The sequence below is a fragment of the Pelobates fuscus genome, chromosome 10, assembly GCF_036172605.1.
Source record: "Pelobates fuscus isolate aPelFus1 chromosome 10, aPelFus1.pri, whole genome shotgun sequence".
Taxonomy (NCBI): domain Eukaryota; kingdom Metazoa; phylum Chordata; class Amphibia; order Anura; family Pelobatidae; genus Pelobates; species Pelobates fuscus.
The window spans coordinates 18929691-18956813 of NC_086326.1; the positions used below are offsets into that span (position 1 = coordinate 18929691).

A 27123-nucleotide genomic window follows, 5' to 3' on the forward strand; every position below is an offset into this window, starting at 1 on the left:
CCGAACATCACGCGTGTTCGCAACTGTGAACACGCTATGTTCGCCGGCGAACTGTTCCTGGTGAACTGTTCGGGACATCACTATTTATCAACTATTAGCTCTTTTTTTTTTTTTTTTTTTTTATGGACGCATTTTTATTTCTCTTTAGGGACTTTCCATTAAGGGAAATTACTACAAAACAATTTCTTCTTAAAATATTCTTCTCATCTAAATCTCATGCTGGTCTGATTTCTGCATAATCATATTTTATGAAGAATCGAAATATTTGTGGTTTAGCATGGTTGCAGCTGCTGCATAATTTAATTCAAAGGGAGTTTTGCGTTATTTCCTTGCTATTGTATGTCCATTAATACCATTTTATATGTAAATATGAGGCTTACTTATTGATTGCTGATGAAATTCATTGAGAATCTTGATTTTTTTTTCTAACCCAAGTTCACTCACAGAATCTGTGACATGAACTGGTGATAATTCGGATTATGGCATTGGCATCGTTTCACGTGGAAACATAGAGTAGAAGAGTCAATAATGCCCCAGTTCTGCCAACTTTTGATTTTGAGCATGTCTGTTCCTTAGCCTATCTGCTTCTCCTTAAATTTATTCTGCTTTTTATTTGTTTAGAACAAGGTATTAATTCTGTGGAAGATGGAAACTACACCAAAGCCATTGAATTGTTTAGTGAAGCCATCAGATTAGATCCTAAGGATTACAGGTATATTTCTACATTTAGACTCTCTTCTCTCTGGTAGTGATAGAATGACCATAGATCCATGATATTTAATAAAGAAATTGCAGATGTACAGTTACCTATGTAAGGTCCACAAAGCATAGGAATTGTGTTTATAATGTGGTCTACGTTTTGAGAATCTTGAAGTTTAGGGAGAGTTGGGAGTTATTAACGAAAGAGTCCAATGGACCTGAGAATAACCTGAAAATTAAAATTACCTCGAATTTTTATGTGATGAGAATTTAAAGCCGTAACGGACCTCCGGTACCTGACATGGAATTAAAGGGACCCTCTAGGCATCCGAACCACTACAGCTTATTTTAATGGTTTGGGGGCAAGGAGCCTGTTTTTGTTCCTGAGCAGCTTAAACGTGCACAAACTCCCCATTGCTTCTCTTTGAGGAAGCACTGGATTGGCTAAAATCATCAGTATTTATAATCTCAGCATGGGGAGGAGTAACGTCCTTTTACAGCCCTGGGAAGATTAAGATAAGCAAAACTGTTGTTGTTTTTTTTTCCTCATATGTATATATACATGTTTTAATATTTCTAATGCTAGCGTGTTCTTTAAACACTCGTTTCTCTTTTTATTTTTTTTGTATAGCTTAAATATTTTTTTTTTAAATCACCATATTGCTGTAACACATGCTAGCAATTTATTGGAACCGTTTGGTCTTTCCGTAAACCCTTTAGAACACGCAGTGCGTAAAGATGTTGAAGACTTTCCATAATCCGGAATGAACAACTGTTTAGTGCCCACCTGAACGGAATAAAGAGCATTCTATTCAAATGTTTCAATCTTTTTGATCAGTGAAAGCAATTTGAACAATCGAATGCACACAGCAGTGCGTTTTCGTCCAGTGACAGAACTACTGCTGAAAACGAACTTCTCCGCATTGTTTTCAGTTACAAAATGTGATCCTTTTTTTTTTTTCTACTATTGGCAGGTTTTTTGGAAACCGTTCGTATTGCTATGAGCAGTTGAAGCTTTACCCTAAGGCACTAATGGATGCTGAGATCTCCATACAGCTTTCTCCTGATTGCCCAAAAGGCTATTTCAGGAAAGGAAGAGCTCTGCAAGGCTGCAATGTAAGATTGTTAGGGGGGGGGGGGTTCTCATCCATCCATTCTGTGAAATAAATTATACTTTAAGAATAGAATTATTTGAAAGTGTACTTGTCACGTGAACAATGTGACATGACGGCACTTTGTGGGAAATGAAATTTAATCTATGCATAGTGCTATCCGAATTGCTGACAAATCTACACATACAATTGTGTCTTTTATTAATGTACCCCATTTCTATAGCACAGCAGTACAATTTTGACAATTTCTGTCAATTTTTCCACCGGAAGAATGTTTGATTTCACTTATATATTTTTTTACCGAACATTTAATATTTGCCTGCTTCTTATAAAATGGATTATTTAAAAAAACAAAACAAAACAACAACAAACACATTTGGGCAGCTCCTCCCACCCCTCCCCTTAGAGTTAATGGACCAAAACAACTTTGAGGTCTCAGGCACCATCTTACCTTTACCTCAAGGGTCAAATCATTAATGATTGGTTTAACTAGCTTCCCATTCAGAAATTGGAATGGAAAGATACTTATCTTATTTTTTTATTATTTAAATACGTTGAAGACAAGCATGCATAATCAGCAAAAAGAGTGTGCACAATTGAAAGAGCAGTAACATAGAGAAAATTAAAAATATTCAGAGAGTAGTGGTAAAGCATTGGCAACTATCACTTGTGACATAAAACAACTGTGACATTCAACCAGTGATCTAAAAGGGAAAAGGGAGGGGGGGAAAGGAAAAGAAACTAGACAGATCCCCAAAACAAAATAGACAGACATACCAGTGCTCTCTGAGAGTATGTATCTTTTTTATTGGGAGCTAGTGTGAGCAACAGTGGCACCCAATCCTAGGCTTCCAGACCAAGAAAGAAAGTAGAAGGGCAGGGCAATCAGGTGCCATCTGCCAGAATTTGGAGTAAAACAATTCATAAACAGTTTATCCCTTTAAGCGAAGACAAATCCGAGACCTCGTTGCACCATTGCAATGAAGTTGTTATAATACCCCTTTAAGACTGACATGAAAATGGTTGCATGTCCATGGACCCAGACCTTGATTTTAAGGCAATTTCATAGATTTTCATAGCGGCCCCAGTTTTAAACAGCAGAGCAGTGTGGCATATATGATATCTCCTTCACTCATTCTTTAGTTCATTGCTAAATGTTTTGTGTGAGAGTGTGTCCTCTTTCTTTCATTATTTTTTCTTCATTTTACAAAAAGTGCAGATTTCAATAGAAATTTACACTTTTATAAATAAACTTTGTTACACCCTCCTGGCTGTCAATCAAACAATCTGTATGGTCACTTCCTGGTTGTTTGAGCTAAACTCAAGAGTCAACAATTGCCCAGAGCACCTGCTTTGCAAAGACTTCTCATTGAGCTGCATTGGGAAGTCTGTGATTGGACAGCCACAGAAAGTCTGGGCGGGTTTAGAAGGGAAGGGATTGCAATGACTTGAAACAAGAGAACTACAACTTTTGCAAGCTGTTTTTAGATATACCCCCAATAAAAAAAAAATCATAATAAAATGCATACATGTTTTCATTTGGGGGTCTATCTGCGAAACAGTGATTTTTTTATTATTATTATTTATTTATTTTTTATATTTATGCAGTGTCCCTTTAAGCACGGTGTAGAGAATGTTTTAGACCTATGACCTCCAATGAATTTACAGTTCATCTGCAAATAATGTCAAAGAGAATTGCAACAAATTTTATGCAATCATTTTGCATCTCCTTAAAATATTTCTAGGATATATTTGTATGCATTACAGTGGCCTTCACTTCTGACTCTTTACAATGTAAATGTTATCCTGTTGACACAAGCTCTCAAAACAAATAGATGTTGAACAAACACACTCCTTTGAATGATGAATGTATATAATGAATATAGTCTCACATCAGCTATTAGTGATGTTTAACCTTGGCACTGTAGATGCTTGTAAACTACATTTCCCATGATGCAAGCCAGTCTCCTTTCATATATGATGAACACTTCTTATAACAGGTTACTGGACCACTGCAGCGCACCGCTTGTTAAATACATGATCCAAGACAAAAATGTGTATATTAACAAATCAAAGTAAATTTTATTAAAAATAAAGTTAGCAAAGCAAAAAGTAATACATAACAATAAACACTTTTTTTTGTGGTGAGGGGCCATGATAATTCCAACCTGGAATCTGCCTTATTTGCTTAAGAAAGAATTGGGGAGGAATTATAGTAAAGAATTACGTAATGGTTGCTTTCAGAGTCATATGTATAAAGGGGTCTATTTACTAAAAGCCTTTTTATTTGAGCTAATTCAATTACTTTTATTTGCCTCAATGATCTTCAAGTCAGTGAAGAAACGGAGACAAAAATCCTTTTGGTTTATGTTCTTTAAGTTATGTTCGGTTTAAGTTATTATCAACCAGATTCAGTTGACAATGAGCCACTAGTAAATTGCTACTCTAATATAACCGCAGAGCGAACTGAACTCCCTGCTGTAATAAAAAATTAAATCAATACTAATAGACTAACGTAAGAGTAGTAATTGTGTGTTATATAGGGTTGGGAGATCATTATAGGTTTACGATGGGTTGAGTGTAGCGTTAGTGTGACACGGGGTTACATAGAAACATTGAAACATAGAATGTGACGGCAGATAAGAACCATTCGGCCCATCTAATCTGCCCAATTTTCTAAATACTTTCATTAGTCTCTGGCCTTATCTCATCGTTAGGATAGCCTTATGCCTATCCCACGCATGCTTAAACTCCTTTACTGTGTTAATCTCTACCACTTCATCTGGAAGGCTATTCCATGCATCTACTACCCTCATGGGTGCAGTTCTGCATGATGGGGGATTCACTCAAATAAGTCATATGTAATTCAGTAGCAATTCCACTCTGTGTGAATAGCTAAATTAGTAAACTTGTGTAGAGATTCCGTTGGCAAAGTAAATACAGCTGAATGCCCGAGAAGCTTGACTTTTGTTGGCATTGCCTGGGTTGCAGAGTTTAAATGTGAGCCAAACGATTTTAACCGTTTATGAATGCTGTACTAGTGATGGCTAACCTATCAATGCTTGGCTGGCCAGGTAATTCACAGATAACTCCAGCCTTTACAGGTGTATAGAATGAGAATGTCCTTCATGGTGTTGTGTTCATGGTACACTGGACACCCTTTAGTTTCCTTACCCCTAACCACCTTCATCAAAGTACCTTATGTTCGGCCCAATCAGGCAACGTTCCCTCTAAGACTACATGCAAAGCAATTACCTTAGAGGGAGCAATGCAAACAGGCTGTGTAGAAAGCAACCCCTATGAGGTGGCTTTCCCAGCATTATGTGTTTCTGTTGTTGGATGGACTGCTCCTGCTTTTTATGAAGCAAAACAACATTTTCATTATCAGGCCCCTTTTCTATGTCACAATTTCGATATTTGTTGCTATGGCAACATGAACATGCTGTGAATGCTCCTAAATCTTTTGGGTTTTATTTATGTGCTTAAAACAACACGTTGACATACCTCCTTAATTTTAATTTGCTCCATACGCCGGTACAATTACGTTTTGTCTAAGTGGAAGAGCACCTTTTACAATCGGGGCAGGCTCCCTGCGTGTGAATGAATTATCATTTTCTTTATTACTGCCTGGGACATAAATAGCTGGGAGTTTAAATTGAGTGAAAGTGTTTATCTGCACGTTTGTAACAACAGAGGATGACATTATTCTGGCTTTCCATTACACAGTTCCTTCTCAATGACGGGCATATAAAAGTCAGTAATGACATAACTATCATTCTTCCTACGCAGCCTTATTAATTCCCAGGAGATTCTAATGTGTTGTTATGACATCACCGTGTACCAGACATACTACGTATCACTCTTACTGGAACTGATGTCTCTCTGTGCTATAATCGGGGAACAAGTTCTTGCTGACCGTATGGTTGTACATTGGCATGGTCTCATTATTTCACGTGGCGCTTCTTTTAAGCAATATGCATTTTAGTTTTTTGGTTTTTTTTTTATTCCATTTTGAAGAAGCCTTACACGCGAAACGCGTTGCGGAAATGTTAAGATTGTGTATTTTGGGCTAAATAAAGATTTTTGGTCACTCTGTTGTGACAATCTTCTTTTTAAATACACTCTAATATATTTCATTTTTATATTCTGCACTCCATGATATCCTAGGTGGGGATCATACCACCAACGCTGACATCAAAGAGCGGTTAGCCTGCTCTATACTTGTGAGTACTATTTTATTTATAGACTTCTGATATTTGTATACATATCCCATAAGCGGGGATCATACCGCTGTACGCCCTTCACGCTAGAGCTGGTTATAGCTCTCATAAATGTGAGTTTATTACTATCTTTCCCGTATTAGTGTATATATTGAACTGTAAATATTGCACTATTGGTTCCTTTGGTTGTCTTTCATATAAGTGGATTCACCTGGATAAAGACATTGAAGATACTCCTGCTTAAAGCACTTTACTTTTATTTGGACTAAGTGAGATCCTTCCATTTGGACTTTTTAAACTGTGATTTATTATATATTTGGACTTCCATCTAACTACTGATGGTTTTATTTCTTGTTATTGTATTTGGCGCAGCCCTTATCTCTTTTTCTTGCTGCCCATTTAGCGCTGACTCTTCTTTTATCATGCATTTTAGTAGAGTGGCATTTGACATGTTAAATGTGAATGGCTGATGGAGGGGTTCGTGCTGCCTAACAGTTTAGGTGCGGATGTACAAGTGTCCACACAGAGGGGGATGCCCTCTGATACAGCGCTACGGAATTTGCTGGCGCTATATAATAAATAATAATAATAATATCTTATGCTTGTGGTTCACAGCTCCTATAACTGACAAGTTCTTGAATTTTCTTTCAAACATCATTTTACTCATCAAGAATAAACTGTCACTTAGGAGAATGTTAGATTACATTTAATTCACCAGAGGAAAAGTGTGTGTGTGTGTGTTAAGATTAAACCGTTTAGCCTTCCTTATTCCTGATTCCGGCACCAGTTGCAAATCAACTCATACCTCAAAAAAGATGCAAAATCACCCACCAAAACAGATGCTACAATATGTGTTCAATAGAGGGTTTGTTCAGTAAAAAAGTGACATTAAGTCAGATGAAAAATGACTTTTAAAATAAGTGCTCCAATAGGTGTTTTTATAGCTTAGTTGAGTGGATCAAAATTGAGCACATTTGGTATCCATTTCGGTAATGTTTACAATTTTGTGAGCGTACCTTAAATCCGGTCCCCACTCACCCTGCTACTCCGAGATTGGGCTAAATACAGCGAGATTCAGGGTCAGAAACAGATGTTTATTAATTAAATCATAAATTATTGTTACATCGAGAATAGTTGTGCTCCAAATACATACTGAATAGGAGGGTGTGTTCAGTCCACCTATTTTGGCCTCAAATGTGTTATTTCTTATGCTTTTAATGAACAGTTTAGTGATTAAACATATGAGTTAGCCTAGCATCCTTCTCAACCCTTAGCTACAAGATAATTTTAAGCGTTCTCACAGCCCACACTTAGTTACAGTATCTGCACTGTAATAATACATTCCTTAGTAACAATCTTTTCCTTTTTCTAAAATGATATTTCCACTAGACTACTGTATTCAAATATAACGCAGAGAGCAATTAAAAGAACAGGGTGCCTTTAACGCCCTCTGTTGTTATTTGTGATATACGTGTATATATATATATATATATATAATATACACTTTATGTACTAGAATATTGCTATCTTTTGCACGATGGTTGTTATTTATTTTGACGGAGACAGTCCAATAACTGATTGCTGAATGCTCACACTGAATGTTTTTGTTTTTTCCTACTTGTAGAGATTTTTGGAGGCAGAAGAAGCATTTAATATGGTCCTGCAGCTGGATGAAAACTGTGACGAGGCTTTGAAAGAGATACACACCTGCCAAGTGATGAAACTCATGGTATTATTACTTGATCTATTTTTAGTTGACGAGCGTCATTTTTACAACCCACAAGCAGCGTTCCATGTGGTATATGCAAAGTGCTCATTAATTATAGCTAAGTTATATTGTACAGCACCAACACACTATACAGCTCTGCGTAATGGAATAGAATGTAAAGAAAACATCCCAGGGTGGATTCAACCACTATCTGTAACAGAGATGAGGGAAAAAATGAATATTCTATACTATTTACAAATGATGAAACAAAAATGTTGCACTTTATTTGTAGCAATTTCTTGGGCTCTGATTTCCCTTCAATGGCAAGCTAGTTAAAGAGGCAACTACTTTTGTACTATTGAATAGTTAATAGGATTACTATAGGGTCAGGAACACAAACATGAATTCCTTACCCAATAATGCTAAATCCACCATTTGGGTGACTTGCCCCCTCCTATCAAAGTTGAAAACTCTCCTTATTTCCTGCGCCGCGTGGGTCCGGCAGTGCTGGCTGCGCCCCCTTTGTGACATAATAAAAATGGGCGATTTTGGATTGGCTAAAATCGGCATGGGGACGGGGCCAAATGCCGTTTTGGCCAATCACTATTTAAAGAAAAACCCAGAGGTAGACAATTGGTCTTGTCATATAGAGATTGTAAGTTTAATGCTTGCATGGCGATTTAGTTTGCTCATTCAAGTGCCTAATATCCGTTATTTATTAATAATATCTCATTATACATTAATATATTTTGTGAATGCCCTTATTGAAACTTAGATTAAATTACATGCATTTCATTTATTGAGTTCTGTGGGATGAAGATGCAAGAGTGAATAGCTCAGTGTTTGTTTTTTGTCTGATTTAACAAAAATCATATTAAGAAAAGTAAGTTGTTATTCCCAGAGTGAAAAACCTAAAAGAACACTATAGTGTTAGGGATACAAATCTGTATTCTTAATGCTATGGTTTCCCTCTCCAAATAGGTCCCTTTAAAAACACCGTATTGTGCTGATGAAACTGTGTCTTCAATGTGCTGGTCATATGGCTGGCATGCAAAGGATTAGACAAATCATTTTTTGTTTTTGTTTAGTTTTATTACTTTAACAGCTGTTTTGACATATCATATGAGTCCAATATTTCAGGAGGTGGGAGAGAGAAAGGATGGAGTTACATTCTATGAGTGGAGTCTGACGATCTCCCACCACCTTAAAAATCACCAATTGCCACTGGGGTGTAGGGAATTCTAGGAAATGTATTTGTGTACAGAATTCTCTGAGTGGGAGAACTGGTCGGACGTTCATTGTTTTAAATTTTTAAGGAACGGGGGTTTACGCAGGAACAAAGTATCACTTTACTGGAGAAATACGAGTCGGTTGCTGCTGTCCTGGAAGCGCCCATATCTGTTGAAGGTACATTCGTAGCTGATCCATACTTTTGTAAGACTTGCTAATTGAATTAAAGCGAAGTTGATACGTGTATTAATCAGCCTTCTTTTATCTTGATGGATGAATCAGTGCTACAGAGAAATGTGAAGATATTCCTAGATGAATCCATAGAAGATGATACATTTTTCCTGAATCTTCTTTCTGAGTAAGTACAACCACATGGCGTATGTCCAAACAAGGTCAATCTGCGTCCGATGAGAGTTGCTCCTGTGTGTTTAGAGAGAGCCTCTGTGTACAGATACAGCAGAGTAAACCAGTTAATACTAATCGCGGCACTGTAACCGTCTGTGAGCTACATTTCCCAAGCTCCTCAGCTGTCCTTCAGGGAACTGCAGTTCATAAACCTATGGATTACATCATAAGCGGCCATTGCCATAAACCATTGGAAGCTGTTATAGAGTATTCATTCGGGCAGCTCATGGGAAGAATAGAATTATGCGGTATTTCTTGTCTACCATAAATTTCTTAAAACTGTTTTTACTTCCATTTGCATCCTCACAATTGTGTGTATGAGCATGCAGGCTTGTTTTTTTATTTTTTATTTTATTTATTGTATTTGCAATACATACCCCCAACTTATGGGGTGAAAAGGGTAAAAAGGTGCAAATCATGTCACTGATGCCCCCCACAAATGGAGCAGTCCTGCCCAAACTGGAGTGCAGATTCACCCAAAGAATTGAAGGGTCATTAAGACTTGAATACACATCGGGCTGCTTCCAATCCAGCTGGTGAACCACATAAGGGAGGGCCATGAAGATGGAACTGTTGGGAGGCCTGACAAGATTCATATATTTAATCCGTTAAAATATAGCCTTGCACATTGTTCTGCTTTGCCCATATATCTCACTTGTTTTATTTTTCATTCAGAAAGTATTAAACCAGAAAGTGTAAATAACAAATAAAATCACACATATTTATTGTAAGCACTGATTGGTTGGTTGGAGACTTTAAACGTAAGCTATTTTTCCGGCTGACTATACTGGTCAAACAATTGCGATTTCTTTTTATACAATTATTGCTGTTTTATTGAATAAGCTAGGATAGGAAATGCCGCAGAGGCAATTATTAAACACACTCATGCAGCACCTCTAGGTGAAGTCACCCCTTGTACGTGTGACATCATCACATGTTGCTCCATTCTTGCTCTTGTGTGATATCAGTATCTGCATAGATATTCCTGTGTGAGCGTATTCCTTCCATATGTCTCTCATGTAGCTCTTGTCCGGAACACCACTGACGTTTTATTTAATTACACTGTATGCTCTGCTTGTGCCAGCTTGGCTTATAAAATAAATAAATGAAAAAAAAAATACATTTAATAATATGTAATGTATATATGACCATTTTTTTTAAATATAAAAAAAATCCCATATATGGCTTTTAGCTAGCTATTGTATTCCAGGTGATTAGTAATGTAGGCTGTGTGTGCACACCCCGGTGTCTGCCCATCTTTGTGAGTTTTACCACCATGTCAATTCTTAATCTAAGAAAAAACTGACCAACAGAATTGCACGATGCACTGGACTGCACTGGACTGCACACCTTGAAACATAAGGAGATAAAATATATCTTCCCCCTCGATTACCTGTGCATGGGGTTCAAGCTGTTGTTTCCCCCTAAGCAATCACTCCAGTACTCCAGTACCTACTTCCATGTACATGTCAATCACAGCTTCAGAGTGGAGGGCTTTGTAGAATCAATAGTAAGCATTACTGCCAGGTCAGTATTCTGAATCGGAGCACGGAGGACTAGCAAACATGAAGGAACAATTTCATTTTTATTTCTGTTAAGCCAGTATTGCCCCTGGGAGTCCTTTTAAAATAAAGCCAATAGATTAACAGAGATTGCGAAGAATCCTAAAAAATGCACTTCCTTCAGCAGCTGCCTTCACGCCAGTATTAACTTATTTCTTTCACATGTCCGTCTCTATGACTTCTTAAAATACATGTAAACATCTTTAATAAACAAGGGGGTAGTGTTACGCTGCAGAATGTGGCTTTCAGGTCCTGCTTTCTGTTTCTATATACACATTCTATACTCCCACCATCTCCTCCCAACCATGTTCAGTGTAGGCTACGACCTGACTTTATTTTGACTAAATATTACCCTTATCCCTGATTGGCTACCGCGAGCCTACAGAGAATTGACCCTTTCTCCTGCGTGTCCTCATTGCTCTACAACAGAGATCACTATATTACAAGGAAGGTTTCTACCTATGCCAGATATTAACATTTGTTTCCCTTTCGATCTTTCGATGTAACGATATATATATCTACAATCGGATATACAAAAAGATATTTACTTTTTAAGTAAAATTTGTTGTTTATTCCCCACCCTCTCCTCCCCCTCAGGCATAAGTTACTTTTTTTCAATCTAAAAGCTGAACAAAGATTGAGTTGGTGTCAGACTAAAACTAAAATGAGTAAAATGACACCTTTTTATAAACTTTGCAATTCAGTTTTCAGTTCACTATGATTCAATGCTAAGTTCCACAACTTGGCTACACTAAGAAGTTCTATTTTATTAGGAATTGTTTTTGACTTGTATTTACTAAGAACCAAACTTTTGGCTACCCATTTCCGTGCCAGAGTACAAAGCCACACACTCGCCTTGTTTATGTGTAAAGTTGTAAGACCTGTGTTGGTTTACTTTAAGAAGGAGGCCGTGAACCATACCACCATTATTATTATTCTTTTATTCTTTTATTATTTATATAGCGCCAACAAATTCCGTAGCGCTGTACAATGGGGGTACCATCTGAGTAAACACGGCCCGTGCTACACTAATCTTTATGCTCCAATAAAACAGCACTTAATGCCTCGTTTTATTTCAATCTGAAGCGAACACACGAACCATGCATGTTGAAAAGGGCATTTATACAGTTTTACTCTGATTTATTTCTTCTGTTAACTGGGATGTTATAATTGCCAGCCTGGGTCCTCGTACTTGCTATTTAACACATTATACGATTCTTAGTGTTGTTGAAGATTTCTCTCTCTTTATACAGAGCACAGAGTTCATCTTTGTGGGTTGGTAATATCACCGACCAGATTACAGAAAAACAGCTGAGAGACCTGTTTAAATGGTAAGGATATAATTGTGTTTGGTATATATTGATAACAGTTATGTAAAAATAAAAACTGATTACATAACAGAAGGATAGTGGATCTTAACATGTTCATTTTATCTGTGTTCCGATGTACCCTTTACCTCAGCAACTTTTTGTCCATTGCGTCAGTTATAGTTGGTTATATAGAGATACCCTGCCCCTGTATCCCTGCGTACAGAGATACCTTGCCCCTGTATCCCTGCGTATAGAGATACCCTGCTCCTGTATCCCTGCGTATAGAGATACCCTGCCCCTGTATCCCTGCGTATAGAGATACCCTGCCCCTGTATCCCTGCGTATAGAGATACCCTGCCCCTGTATCCCTGCGTATAGAGATACCCTGCCCCTGTATCCCTGCGTATAGAGATACCCTGCCCCTGTATCCCTGCGTATAGAGATACCCTGCCCCTGTATCCCTGCGTATAGAGATACCCTGCCCCTGTATCCCTGCGTATAGAGATACCCTGCCCCTGTATCCCTGCGTATAGAGATACCCTGCCCCTGTATCCCTGCGTATAGAGATACCCTGCTCCTGTATCCCTGCGTATAGAGATACCCTGCTCCTGTATCCCTGCGTATAGAGATACCCTGCCCCTGTATCCCTGCGTATAGAGATACCCTGCCCCTGTATCCCTGCGTATAGAGATACCCTGCCCCTGTATCCCTGCGTATAGAGATACCCTGCCCCTGTATCCCTGCGTATAGAGATACCTTGCCCCTGTATCCCTGCGTATAGAGATACCCTGCTCCTGTATCCCTGCGTATAGAGATACCCTGCTCCTGTATCCCTGCGTATAGAGATACCCTGCTCCTGTATCCCTGCGTATAGAGATACCCTGCCCCTGTATCCCTGCGTATAGAGATACCCTGCTCCTGTATCCCTGCGTATAGAGATAACCTGCCCCCCTGTATCCCTGCGTATAGAGATACCCTGCCCCCCTGTATCCCTGCGTATAGAGATACCCTGCCCCCCTGTATCCCTGCGTATAGAGATACCCTGCGTATAGAGATAACCTGCCCCCTGTATCCCTGCGTACAGAGAGAACCTGCCCCCTGTATCCCTGCGTATAGAGATAACCTTCCCTCTGTATCCCTGCGTATAGAGATAACATTCCCCCCTGTATCCCTGCGTATAGAGATAACCTTCCCCCTGTATCCCTGCGTACAGAGAGAACCTTCCCTGCGTATAGAGATAACCTTCCCCCTGTATCCCTGCGTACAGAGAGAACCTTCCCCCCGTATCCCTGCGTACAGAGATAACCTTCCCCTCTGTATCCCTGCGTATAGAGATAACCTTCCCCTCTGTATCCCTGCGTATAGAGATAACCTTCCCCCCTGTATCCCTGCGTATAGAGATAACCTTCCCCCTGTATCCCTGCGTATAGAGATAACCTTCCCCCTGTATCCCTGCGTATAGAGATAACCTTCCCCCTGTATCCCTGCGTATAGAGATAACCTTCCCCCTGTATCCCTGCGTATAGAGATAACCTTCTCCCTGTATCCCTGCGTATAGAGATAACCTGCCCCCTGTATCCCTGCGTACAGAGAGAACCTGCCCCCTGTATCCCTGCGTATAGAGATAACCTTCCCTCTGTATCCCTGCGTATAGAGATAACATTCCCCCCTGTATCCCTGCGTATAGAGATAACCTTCCCCCTGTATCCCTGCGTACAGAGAGAACCTTCCCTGCGTATAGAGATAACCTTCCCCCTGTATCCCTGCGTACAGAGAGAACCTTCCCCCCGTATCCCTGCGTACAGAGATAACCTTCCCTCTGTATCCCTGCGTATAGAGATAACCTTCCCCTCTGTATCCCTGCGTATAGAGATAACCTTCCCCTCTGTATCCCTGCGTATAGAGATAACCTTCCCCTCTGTATCCCTGCGTATAGAGATAACCTTCCCCTCTGTATCCCTGCGTATAGAGATAACCTTCCCCCCTGTATCCCTGCGTATAGAGATAACCTTCCCTCTGTATCCCTGCGTATAGAGATAACCTTCCCCCTGTATCCCTGCGTATAGAGATAACCTTCCCCCTGTATCCCTGCGTATAGAGATAACCTTCCCCCTGTATCCCTGCGTATAGAGATAACCTTCCCCCTGTATCCCTGCGTATAGAGATAACCTTCTCCCTGTATCCCTGCGTATAGAGATAACCTTCCCTCTGTATCCCTGCGTATGTTGTCTTAAAACTGCATCAATTTGTGAAAATCACTGAAGGTGTATATTCTTCCCTCTCCATTAAATATTTCATCTGAGCATACAGATACTTGTACTACTATAGCAGGGGTTTCTTAGACTTATCATTCAGCTGTCAGTTTTCTACACAAAGAGCTGAGCTACAACTTCAAGAAACCACTGGAGTTCCCATCAACGCTCCGCACTGTCATACAAAGTTAGCACAACGAGTAGGCCAAGTTACTTCTTGGGTTGAGCTCACAGCAGAAGCTGCTAAGCCTGAAAGGTTACAGGAAATTCTGGAATCTGAGTATCTTTTTTTATTTTTGTAGTATACTTAATTTATTGTTTTTTATTGTTTTGCATCTATTTTTGTAATGAAGCCTCTATTCAGTGCATTTTCCCCATAATTGTATTTCTAATTTTCCTAGATTGTAAGCTTGTCTGGCCTTCTTCGTTGCATATGTTAGTCAACATTGTTTTGCTTGTTAGTTCCATGTTGTGAAATATCCCCATTATATTGTAGAGGGCTGTAGAAAGTGTTAGAGCTATATAAATAATAATAATAGATTTCTGTATAAATCGAGGGTATCAGAACAAACTATACTTTAAGAAAACAACATGTAATACATGTGGGTGTATTTAATGAGAAAACGTTAAATTACAGTAGAACAAGCATATAGCAAAACTGTCACGACCACGCAGAATCTCAGAAAAGCCTCGATCACGGAGCGGTTAATGAATGTTAACCTGTACTGGTTTCCGTTTCTCAAAACTCTGAAATTGTGAACGTGAGAATTCTTTGTTATTAAAGTTGCTTAGATGTCAATTCCTAATGACTATTGATCACTGTGCTTGTCACTAGACATGCTTCCGATTCTAATCTGTTTATTGAGGCGTCTGAGTTCTACCTGCAGACTTTGGTAAAATGGGGTAGGTTCATTAACTCTGCTTCCCCACATAATTAGCCATGAAATTAGCACTGTCGTTATTAGTTACCATTTCTTTGCAAGAGCAGGCAGAACAACAGTGCTTCAGTAATGAATTCTTTAAATAGGTTTTAAACAGGTGGAGGATGTTTTGTGTATTTTTAATGACTTGGGTGAAAAAAAAAACTATTTTGATCCGCGTGTAGTGTTCTAACTTTATTTGTTTTTTTTTGTTTTTTGTTAATTTTGTTTAGTTATGGAGAAATCCACAGCATCCGACTCCTTGGCGAGAGATTTTGCGCGTTTGTCAACTTCAAATGTCCTGTTGCGGCGGCCCGAGCTCTTGATGCTTTGCAGGTAGGTATCTGAATGCACTGCTGACAGGCGTTGGTTGATTCTTTAATTGCAATATATTTATTGCAGTATGAGTTGGGATATCAAACAATCAATTTATAAATTAGTTGACACAATGCAAAGGAACTCTTTCTCATTCTTCATTGCTAGTTGACAATACAGAACTCTTTATACCAACCGTCATGATTTGCTCATGCCATTCCCACTTGCAGGGACATATTACTAGTCTACAAGCTCATTCAACCAATGCCTAATTTTGTGACATTTTATAGAATGAAAACTGGGCATGAATTGATGGTTGCGTTATAAGCAATCAATCAATATTTCAGGACAAAGGAGAGCATGTGTTACATAGAAACATAGAATGTGACAGCAGATAAGAACCATTCGGCCCATCTAGTCTGCCCAGTTTTCTAAATACTTTCATTAGTCCCTGGCCTTATCTTATAGTTAGGATAGCCTTATGCCTATCCCACGCATGCTTAAACTCCTTTACTGTGTGAACCTCTACCACTTCAGCTGGAAGGCTATTCCATGCATCCACTACCCTCTCAGTAAAGTAAAACTTCCTGGTATTATTTTTAAACCTTTGCCCCTCTAATTTAAGACTATGTCCTCTTGTTGTGGTAGTTTTTCTTCTTTTAAATATAGTCTCCTCCTTTACTGTGTTGATTCCCTTTATGTATTTAAATGTTTCTATCATATCCCCCCTGTCTCGTCTTTCCTCCAAGCTATACATGTTAAGATCCTTTAACCTTTCCTGGTAAGTTTTATCCTGCAATCCATGACCCAAAGATGTATTACCTACTATATTTTTCTGTACTATTCATTTGAGTAGTTTTCTCATAGCCGTTATTAAAATTTTATAACACTATACACTGTGGTTCCTAATCGCCTGCAGTGTTTAATAGATTCATATCGTCCCTCCTTTGTCACTTATGAGTGCATTCTTTGTTGTGCATTTCATGGTAAAATCGAGACATGTTGCCTTAGGATATCATTTCATTTATTTAGAATTTGGCTTATGTAACTGTTTTACACAGTCTTTTCTTCTTCTTTTTTTTTGTTTATACCCTTCGTACAGAAAATGTTTCTAATTAAAAAAACAAGTACAGTAACTTCCCATCACACTTCATTCCAATGAGGCACGTTTATTGCATTTCAAATAATAATGGAGAAACATCTTTTCTTACACCTGTCAACAGGGAAAAGAAGTAGAGAATACAAAATTATTGATCAGATACCCAGACAAGCCTTTCCGACCTGCAACTGTGAGCACTTCAGAAGCACAAACAAAGACAGCCTCAATAAAGTAAGTTGTGTCTATTGGCTGGTTCCAATTTAAGGATGTCAACACATTTACAAATGACAACCCTTACTCATTAAAGTTAAAGACCCTTTTGTCACTTACCCGAGTCTAGCGATTTCCCATGGCGCTGGTTCTGACTCCACTGACAAGAGCCGGCAGGGGGACCTTATGTGCCTGCGCAGCACGGACTGCAATCACATCAGGACTGCCCCGTAGGAGAGCTTTGAATCATTGCTTTCCTATGTTTTTTTTTGTTTTTTTTTAGCTGATGCTGGATGTCATCATACAAAGTGGGAGTATGTGTAGCGTAATTTAGCAGACCAAAAGTCTACTAAGGACCCGGAGGCAGTTCGAGTGGCTGTCTGGTAGAGGTCACTAGAGGTGGAGTTAACCCTGCAAGGCAATTATTACAGTGTATCAATAACTGCAATAATTAACACTGCAGGGTTATGGGGATAGGGTCACTGCTTCCAGACAACGTGGTCTCTGTGCCTATAGTGTCCGTTTAACGATTATTTTATGACCCACTATAATTTACAGGCATGATTCTATCCCTGTGAATTACTAGATCTGGTCTGCTAGATACAATAGCTGGCAGAGTATATAATATATCTCCATTTCACAGTTGACAAGGACGGCTCCAGACGAGCAGAAATGTGACAAAATAATAAAATATTCCTGCACCCTTATAGAAGATGCCATACAGAACTAACCATTGTGCAATTTCAGCGGCTCTGTCACCTTATTCTGGAATCTTTGCATATGATGGGGACATTATGGCATGCGGTGACTGTAGGGAAGGGTGAGTTTTACTTACCTGAAGCTGTCCCTCATGCCCGTCACCATCTACTTCCATGAGATCCTCTTAAGCTCCTCGCACGTCATTCGCCAGAAGCCTACGTCAATGGGGCAGGATAGAGCCACTTTAATGTTGGTCTACGATGGATATGTGGCAGTCTTCTAAATTTTATACACCTGTCAACAAAGATTTGGCTGAAAAGTTTAGCATTTGAAAGGCAAGATCGCATTCGGCTTCTCAAGTATTAGACTTTAGGAAGGAAACGTTGCCTGGATTATATAATATGCAATGAAAATGCTGATTTACATTTCCAGTAATGTAGCAATTTGTTCATCTACACTTGCATTTGGCGACCTCTCTATATACATACTTCAATTCAAACTGCTTTATTCACTAAAGTGTGAATTCAAAGTGAATTTCGAATTTAAGGTCAAAGTAGCTGAGCTGGAAAAATGATCTGTAGACTATGCTTTCAGTTTGGCTACTGTGGCCTGAAATTTGAAATATCACAGTAAATCACCCTCAGAGTGTCCCTCTGGGTATTCTACATGTGATATGAATCAGATACAGGTGTAGAACTCCTTATTTGCTCATTGCTTGGTTGGCTTGCACAACTCAGGAATGAAAAATGAAGGTACGTCTAGCAGGGTCTGTAGTTACTGTGTGACAACCTTCGTTTAACTAATGAATCATTTCAGCTTCCTAAATGGGGGAGTGTATTGTGTACAAGCGATTGCTGATGGTGATATTGGCAATCAATGTAACAATGCCCTATAGCAAACAAGTACAAGTTGGCAACCTGCAATATTTACTTAAGTCACAAAGCAAATGTTCTCATTTCTGTAGAATAACTGCCAGATGTTTTTTTTCCTAACCTCCTTCTGCAGTTAGATCACAGTGGTGCTAGCCTGTCCCTTGTTTGATATTTGATAATACAGGTCCTGCTTATGGTTAATGATTAGACTATATGATCAAGGATTTTTTTTTCAAACAAACCCTTTATTTTAGATAGTTCTGTCTATGTTAAGATGCGGTGGCTGTAGAGAAGGGTGAGTTTTACTTACCTGAAGCTGTCCCTCATGGCCGTCACCATCTACTTCCATGAGATCCTCTTTTATGTAGTATATATGTAGTAACTGCACCCAAATGGTCAATTTCTTTAGACAAATTAAAACATACTATATAGAAATACAAGTATAAAAGCTACACATTGTCATGGTTCCATAGAAATCTCTTTGGTTTTTGGTCCTTTCAGTATGGTACAATACCTCTTAGTGCCACTAGCTGCCTGTAGTGCTGTTGCTTGCTTTGTCAGCTTCCCTTGTAATAGTACTACGCTATGGAATTTGCTGTCGCTATATAAATAATAAAAAAATAATAATACCAGCGTTTCTCTTTTTGTTCCTATCCCCCTCTTGTCTACAAACCTCTGAAGACCTTCAAACCCTTCAGGGCCTATTATCATACCAGTTAGCAGCAGGAGTCCTAATGGCCACCTAATCCAATAGCTCAGTCTGTGGGGGAAGAGCCAGCCGGTGTGCAAATCCACCTTAGTTGATTATAGTCGACATTCTATGTCCTGGAATCCTGAGTTTCATGGACCTGGTAGAGCATCTCAAGGATCCTAAACCAATTCTTAATATCCTGAGTATCCTAAACCGAGCCTCAGTTTCCAGAATATCCTAATGTCCCAAGGCTCCTGAACCTGTTTTCTGTTTCCCGAATGTCATTGTTTCCCAAGGGTCCTGAACCTGGTCCTAGTATCCTGTATGTCCTGAATCTGGTCCTAGTATCCCATGTATCCTGAACCTGGTCATAGTATCCTAAATGTCCTAGTATCCCAAGGGTCCTGAACCTTGGGCTCCGTATCCTGAGTGTCCTAGTATCCAGAGTGTCTTGAAGCTAGTCTTATGTAACGAAAATATACCCCAACACGCAGGATTCAACACAACAGAAGACAACACAGAGGGGAGATACGTCTACTGGACCTTAGAAAGGCCGGACTCGACGTTAATGAGAGGAGTACAGAGTCAGGAGCGATCCGAGGTCAAGGGCACAAAGAGACAGCGTAAACTAAGACTAGCCGGGGTCTAGTACACCGTAAACAGCAAGCCAGCAAACAGAACCGATAAGGATAAAGAGATAACGTAGTCAGAAAACAAAGCCAAGGTCAAGTACGAAGGAACAGAACTGTCAGGGTACCTGCGGTCTATACCTCCGAAAGAGGTAGAGACTTAGCTGTTCCTCCATCCAGACGGCCTGATGGCTCCCTTTCCCACGGTCTATCCGGTCATGCAAGGCCGGCCGCGAGGGAGTGACTGCCTTTTACAGCATCTAGGCAGGAAGTTGTCATCAGGACACTCCTCCGGAACGACCTGTCACTCAATTGCTGCAGGACCAATCAGGACGCCTCGGAGGTTACTGCTCTGAACAGGGTATTTAACAGAGCTTCTTTCATTAGCTCATTGCCCTGTCGTGGTTCTAGCTTGTTCTAGTCACTCAGTGCTTGTGTATTCTATTATCCCTTTTGGTTTTGACCCGGCTTGTTTACCTTACTCTGCTTATTTCTGTTACCCTTGATTCGGCTTGTCTCTCGCTTACCTGTCTTCTGTTACCCTCGACCTTGGCTTGTCTTTGACCATTCTATACTGTACTACTTACGTTAGTCCGGCCATTCTAAGGTCCGGTATACGTATCTGGCAACTGTTTGTACTCTGCGTGTTGGATCCCTGTCCCGATCCGGACATTACGACAGGGCCAATGGATCCTGCGAGTACAAACAGTCAGCTTGCCTCTCCTGATCCTAGGTTTGAAGCCATGGATCACAGAATGGATCAGATGGCGCTTGCGCTACAGGCTCTATTATCTCGTGCCAATAACCCACCAGAGGAGATACGTAATACCCCTGTTTCTCCTGTCGGTTCAGGTCTAGAGGTAGCCACAGTGGGTGCTTCTTCTCGCATTACCCCCCCAGTACGCTATGGTGGGGCTCCTGAGAAGTGTTGTGGTTTCTTAAACCAAATTAGTATCCATTTTGAATTGCAACCTCGCTCTTATCCTACAGATAGGGCAAAGGTAGGATTTATTATCACCCTACTTATTGAGAAAGCTCTGAGATGGGCCAACCCATTATGGGAGAACGATAACCCATTAGTTTATAACTATAACGCCTTTGTAGCTGCTTTTAGAAGAACATTTGACCCTCCAGGTAGAAAGGTTAATGCAGCCAGATTACTGTTGCGTCTGAGACAGGAGAACCAAACACTGTAAAATTAAGCTTCTACCCGGGACTATGCCTCCGAGGGGCCATGTATATCCTTTGTCTGTTCAGGAAAACTCGGTTCTAGAGGAGTATATTCAGGAGAATTTAGAAAAGGGATTCATCAGGAGGTCTTCTTCTCCGGCCGGGGCGGGGTTCTTTTTCATTAAGAAGAAGGATGGCACGCTGAGACCTTGTATCGATTACCGAGGCTTGAATAAAATAACTGTCAGAAATGCCTATCCTATCCCACTGATTACCGAGTTATTTGACCAAGTTAGATCTCAGAGGGGCTTACAATTTGGTGAGAATCCAGCAAGGTCACGAGTGGATGACGGCATTCAATACCCGGTATGGCCATTACGAATACACTGTTATGCCATTTGGACTATGCAATGCTCCTGCAGTATTTCAAGAGTTGATTAATGAGGTACTTAGGGAGTTTCAGCATGATTGTGTTATTGTTTACCTGGACGACATACTAATACACTCTAAGGAGATTGAGACTCACCATAGACAGGTCAGAAAGGTGTTACACAAACTTCTGCAACATGGTCTATACTGCAAATTGGAAAAGTGCAGTTTTGATCAGTCTCAGGTAGACTTTCTTGGGTACGTGATTTCTGGGGAAGGTTTTAAAATGGATCCTGGTAAACTCCAATCTATTTTAGACTGGCCTTTGCCCAAAGGACTCAAGGCTATTCAAAGGTTTATTGGTTTTTCCAACTACTATAGGCGCTTCATTAAGGGTTACTCCTCTATCATTGCGCCTATTACCAATATGACCAAACAAGGGGCTGATACTAAGTTCTGGTCTGAGGAAGCTCTTGGTGCTTTTAAGACTCTCAAGGACCTTTTTGCCTCAGCTCCCATTCTAGTTCATAATGATACGACTCTGACTTTCTTGCTCGAGGTCGATGCTTCTGAGACAGGAGTTGGGGCTGTTCTGTCTCAAAGGTTAGGGGTGGATAAACCGTTACACCCTTGTGGTTTCTTCTCTAAAAAATTTTCTGGGCCTGAGAGCAGATATGACATCGGGGAGAGGGAACTGTTAGCAGTCATTAAGGCTTTAAAGGAGTGGAGACATTTACTGGAAGGGACACTACACCCTGTTACTATCCTAACGGATCATAAGAACTTGTCTTATATTGGGGAGGCTAAGCGCTTGTCCGCCAGGCAGGCTCGCTGGGCTTTGTTCCTCACTCACTTTAATTATGTACTTACGTATAGACCTGGTTCTAAGAACTCTAAAGCCGATGCTTTGTCTCGTCAATATGAACCATCCACTATAACTGAACCACTTCTGTCCTCCATAGTTCCTAAGGGGAATATCATCGCGAACACGAATCTCAGGATTCACTCTCCATTGCTTTCTGAGATCATGAAGTTTCAGCATTTGGCACCCAAACAGACTCCTGGGGATCGACACTTCGTTCCTGCCGCTCTCCAACTGGAGGTGCTACGCTGTCTCCATAACAGCAAGGTGGCTGGGCATCCTGGCATCCGCAAGACCTATGCGCTGGTCTCTAAAGATTTTTGGTGGCCTGACTTACGCAAGGATATTAAAGAATTCATCGGGGCATGTGAAGTTTGTACCAAGACCAAGCTACCCCATTCGCTTCCATGCGGATTTCTGCACCCTTTAGAGGTTCCTGAAAAGCCTTGGTCCTGCCTGGCAATGGACTTCATTGTTGATTTGCCTATCTCTAAAAAGCAGACTGTCATCCTCACTGTGGTAGACAGATTTACTAAAATGGCTCACTTCATTCCCTTACCTAAACTCCCATCTTCGCCCGAATTAGCGGAGATATTCGCCAGGGAGATTTTCCGTTTGCATGGGATACCTTCCCAAATTGTCTCTGACAGAGGCTCCCAATTTGTTTCCCGTTTTTGGAGATCATTCTGCTCCCAACTAGGCATCAAATTGAATTTCTCCTCTGCCTATCATCCTCAGTCCAATGGAGCTGCTGAACGCACTAACCAAAAAGTTTAACAATATTTACGTTGTTTCGTTTCAGAACACCAGGACGATTGGGTCGGTTTGATTCCTTGGGCGGAGTTTGCACATAACAATCTCATTTGTGATTCTACGCATTCTAGCCCTTTTTTCTTGAATTATGGCTTTCATCCTTCCATCCTTCCTTCGGAGTCTTCTTCTCAAGGGATACCGTCGGTGGATGTTCATGTTGCCAATTTAAGAGAGTTGTGGGATCAAACTCGACAAATCCTTCTGCACAATTCTACGCTGGTTAAAAAACACGCTGACAAACGTAGAAGGGCAGCACCGGTGTTTGTTCCAGGCGATAGAGTATGGTTAAGTACTAGAAACATTCGGTTAAAAGTGCCGTCCATGAAGTTTGCTCCTCGATATATTGGACCTTACAGGGTACTGTCTCAAATTAACCCAGTTGCGTATCGTTTAGCGTTGCCTAATGCCTTACGCATTCCTAATTCATTTCATGTTTCCTTGCTAAAACCATTAATATGTAACAGGTTCTCCTCCACGATCGCCCCTCCCCGCTCAGTTCAGGTGGAGGGTCAGGAGGAGTATGAGGTCAATTCCATCGTTGATTCTCGAATCTCCCGGGGGAAACTGCAATATCTGGTCGATTGGAAGGGTTATGGTCCTGAGGAGAGAAGTTGGGTACCTCAGGAGGAGGTGCATGCTCCCCGTCTCCGCAGGGCGTTTCACTCTCGATTCCCTTCTCGCCCTGGTGTATTCCGCCCGGTGGGCGTATCTGAGAGGGGGGGTACTGTCAGGGTACCTGCGGTCTCTACCTCCGAAAGAGGTAGAGACTTAGCTGTTCCTCCATCCAGACGGCCTGATGGCTCCCTTTCCCACGGTCTATCCGGTCATGCAAGCCCGGCCGCGAGGGAGTGACTGCCTTTTACAGCATCTAGGCAGGACGTTGTCATCAGGACACTCCTCCGGAACGACCTGTCACTCAATTGCTGCAGGACCAATCAGGACGCCTCGGAGGCGTGGTTACTGCTCTGAACAGGGTATTTAACAGAGCTTCTTTCATTAGCTCATTGCCCTGTCGTGGTTCTAGCTTGTTCTAGTCACTCAGTGCTTGTGTATTCTATTATCCCTTTTGGTTTTGACCTGGCTTGTTTACCTTACTCTGCTTATTTCTGTTACCCTTGATTCGGCTTGTCTCTCGCTTACCTGTCTTCTGTTACCCTCGACCTCGGCTTGTCTTTGACCATTCTATACTGTACTACTTACGTTAGTCCGGCCATTCTAAGGTCCGGTATACGTATCTGGCTACTGTTTGTACTCTGCGTGTTGGATCCCTGTCCCGATCCTGACAAGAACTGAACACAACAAGCGCAAACGGGAACTGAAACAGAAACCACGATAGGGCAAGGAACTAAGGGAAAAAGGTGAGTATATATACCTTAACATCTATTTTGATTGGCCCCTGTCATATCCACGCCCCCAAAAGGTAAGTGTATGGGGAGTGTGGCATGACAGGGACCAATGGGAGGCCTTTGCCAATTTAGGCTCCCACTGTCCCTTTAAGAGCGCGCCCGATACCCGCGGCACGCTCTTAGAGTCAGGCGGGACACGTGACCGCTTCTTGCGGTCACTGCCCGCCTTCCTGTCACAGACGTGCAGCAGCAGGACCGCGCGCGGCTTGAACAGAGGACCCCGTCCGGCCCCTGGAAAGGGTAAGTACCGCTACAGTACCCCCCCTGAGGACACACCCTCCGGGCGGGAAACGAGAATGGAAGGAATGTACAAGGCGAGGAGCGTGAACAGCGTCAGCGGAAATCCAACTGTTCTCCTCAGGCCCATAGCCCTTCCAATGCACCAGGTACTGAAGTCAACCTCTAAGGAAATGAGAGTCAAGAACAGCAGAAACTTCAAACTCCTCATGACCCTCCACAGAGACAGGAAGGGGAGGAGGAGTATGCCGGGTATAGCGGTTGCGTACGTAAGGCTTCAACAACGAGGTGTGAAAGACATTAGGAATACGCAAATTCTTAGGAAGACCCAAGGCATACGAAACAGGATTAACTTTATGCAAAATAGGATAAGGACCAATAAAGCGGGGGGCCAATTTCACAGAAGGCACCCGGAGGCGAATATTTCGCGTGGAAAGCAAAACCCTATCCCCCACGACATAAGAAAGAGCCGCCCTGCGACGCTTGTCAGCCTGCACCTTCTGGCGAGCAGCGGAATCCACCAAAGAACGCTGAACCTGCTCCCAAGTATTACGCAAACCAGCCAAATGCTCATCCAGAACTGGCATGCCCTGTGAGGAGAAAGCAGCCGGAAGAACAACGGGATGCTGGCCATAGACAATGTAAAAAGGACTTTTGCCGGAAGAATCATGAGTAGCGTTATTCCGAGCAAGGAAGAAGGTCAGCCCAAGTGTTCTGATGGTGGGATACGAAACAACGAAGGTACTGCTCCAGAGATTGATTGGCACGTTCAGCAGCTCCATTAGACTGGGGGTGGTAAGCGGAAGAAAATGAGAGAGAAATACCCATTTCCGAACAAAAGGCTTTCCAGAACCTGGAAATAAATTGGCTACCCCTATCGGACACAATAGATATGGGAATGCCATGCAACCGAAACACCTCTCTACCGAACATAAATGCCAGTTCCCTAGACGTGGGCAGCTTGCGAAGAGACACAAATTGAGCCATCTTGGAAAACCGATCTACTATAATTAGGATAACTGTGTTACCATTCGAAGGGGGTAATTCAACAATAAAATCCATTGACAGGTTAGACCAAGGTCTCTCGGGAACAGGTAACGGATGCAACAGCCCACAAGGAACTCTACAAGAAGATTTCATACAGGCACAAGTAGTACAAGCACCTATATAGTCGGTGACATCCTTGCGTAAGGAATCCCACCAAAAATACCGAGAAACAGCTGACACCGTTTTGGAAATACCAGGATGTCCAGCAGTCTTAGTGTCATGATACAACGACAGAATATCCCATCTCTCGGGTAAATCAACGAACAGTTTATCATTAGGCCTCTCGCTAGGTGCCATTCTTTGTTTCGCTTGTATGGCCTGCAAGAGGGACGAGGAAATAGACAAAATAGTAGTAGCTATTATCCTGTCTGGGGGAATGACAGGAGTAACATCAATCTCCTGTTTGTCAGCAGTTTCGAAATGTCTGGACAGAGCGTCTGCTTTAGTGTTGCGATCACCTGGCCTATAGATGATAATATAATTGAAATGAGACAAAAACAGTGACCACCTAGTCTGCCTAGAAGACAATCTTTTAGCCTCACTAAGGTAGAATAGGTTCTTGTGATCCGTAAATATGAGGATGGGATCTTTAGTTCCTTCTAACAAATGTCTCCATTCTTTAAGTGCTAAAATAATAGTAAGGAGTTCGCGATTACCCACATCATAATTCTTTTCTGCTTTGGACATTTGTTTGGAAAAGAAGCCACAAGGATGCAATGGCTTGTCAGGCGACTCTCTTTGGGATAAGACAGCACCTACCCCGATATCGGAAGCATCAACTTCAAGAATATAGGGCAGTGAGGGGACAGGATGCTGTAAAATAGGTGCAGAGACGAACGTAGTTTTAAGAAATTCAAAAGCCTGAAGTGCCTCGGGAGACCAGACACGAGTATTGCCATCCTTTTTTGTCATACGGGTGATAGGCGCTACAATAGAGGAAAAACCTTTAATAAAGCGTCTATAATAGTTAGAGAAACCAAGAAAACGCTGAATGGCTTTCAAACCTTGTGGTAGAGGCCATTCTATGACAGCAGCAAGCTTCTGGGGATCCATACGAAAACCTTTAGCGGAAATCAAATACCCCAAAAACTGGACTTCGGATTGGTCAAATAGACATTTTTCCAGTTTACAATAAAGACCATTAGCAAGAAGAGTCTTCAGAACTGTTGTAACATGTCTGTGATGAGTGTGTAAATCTGTAGAGTAAATTAATATGTCGTCCAAGTACACAATTACAAATGTGTGAATAAAGTCTCTTAAGACGTCATTAATAAATTCTTGAAACA

General features: G+C 41.2%; 1 protein-coding gene across 1 annotated transcript in view; it reads left to right on the top strand.

Moving 5' to 3' along the window:
* LOC134574960 (uncharacterized) overlaps positions 1–27123 on the top strand; it is a 102214-nt gene that overhangs the window by 69677 nt on the left and 5414 nt on the right. Inside the window, exons 7-14 of the mRNA XM_063434063.1 lie at positions 622–712; positions 1674–1815; positions 7656–7760; positions 9056–9146; positions 9252–9327; positions 12190–12267; positions 15652–15754; positions 16957–17063. Of these exons, the coding sequence (XP_063290133.1) occupies positions 622–712; positions 1674–1815; positions 7656–7760; positions 9056–9146; positions 9252–9327; positions 12190–12267; positions 15652–15754; positions 16957–17063 (793 nt within the window). The remainder of the gene's footprint in view (positions 1–621; positions 713–1673; positions 1816–7655; positions 7761–9055; positions 9147–9251; positions 9328–12189; positions 12268–15651; positions 15755–16956; positions 17064–27123) is intronic.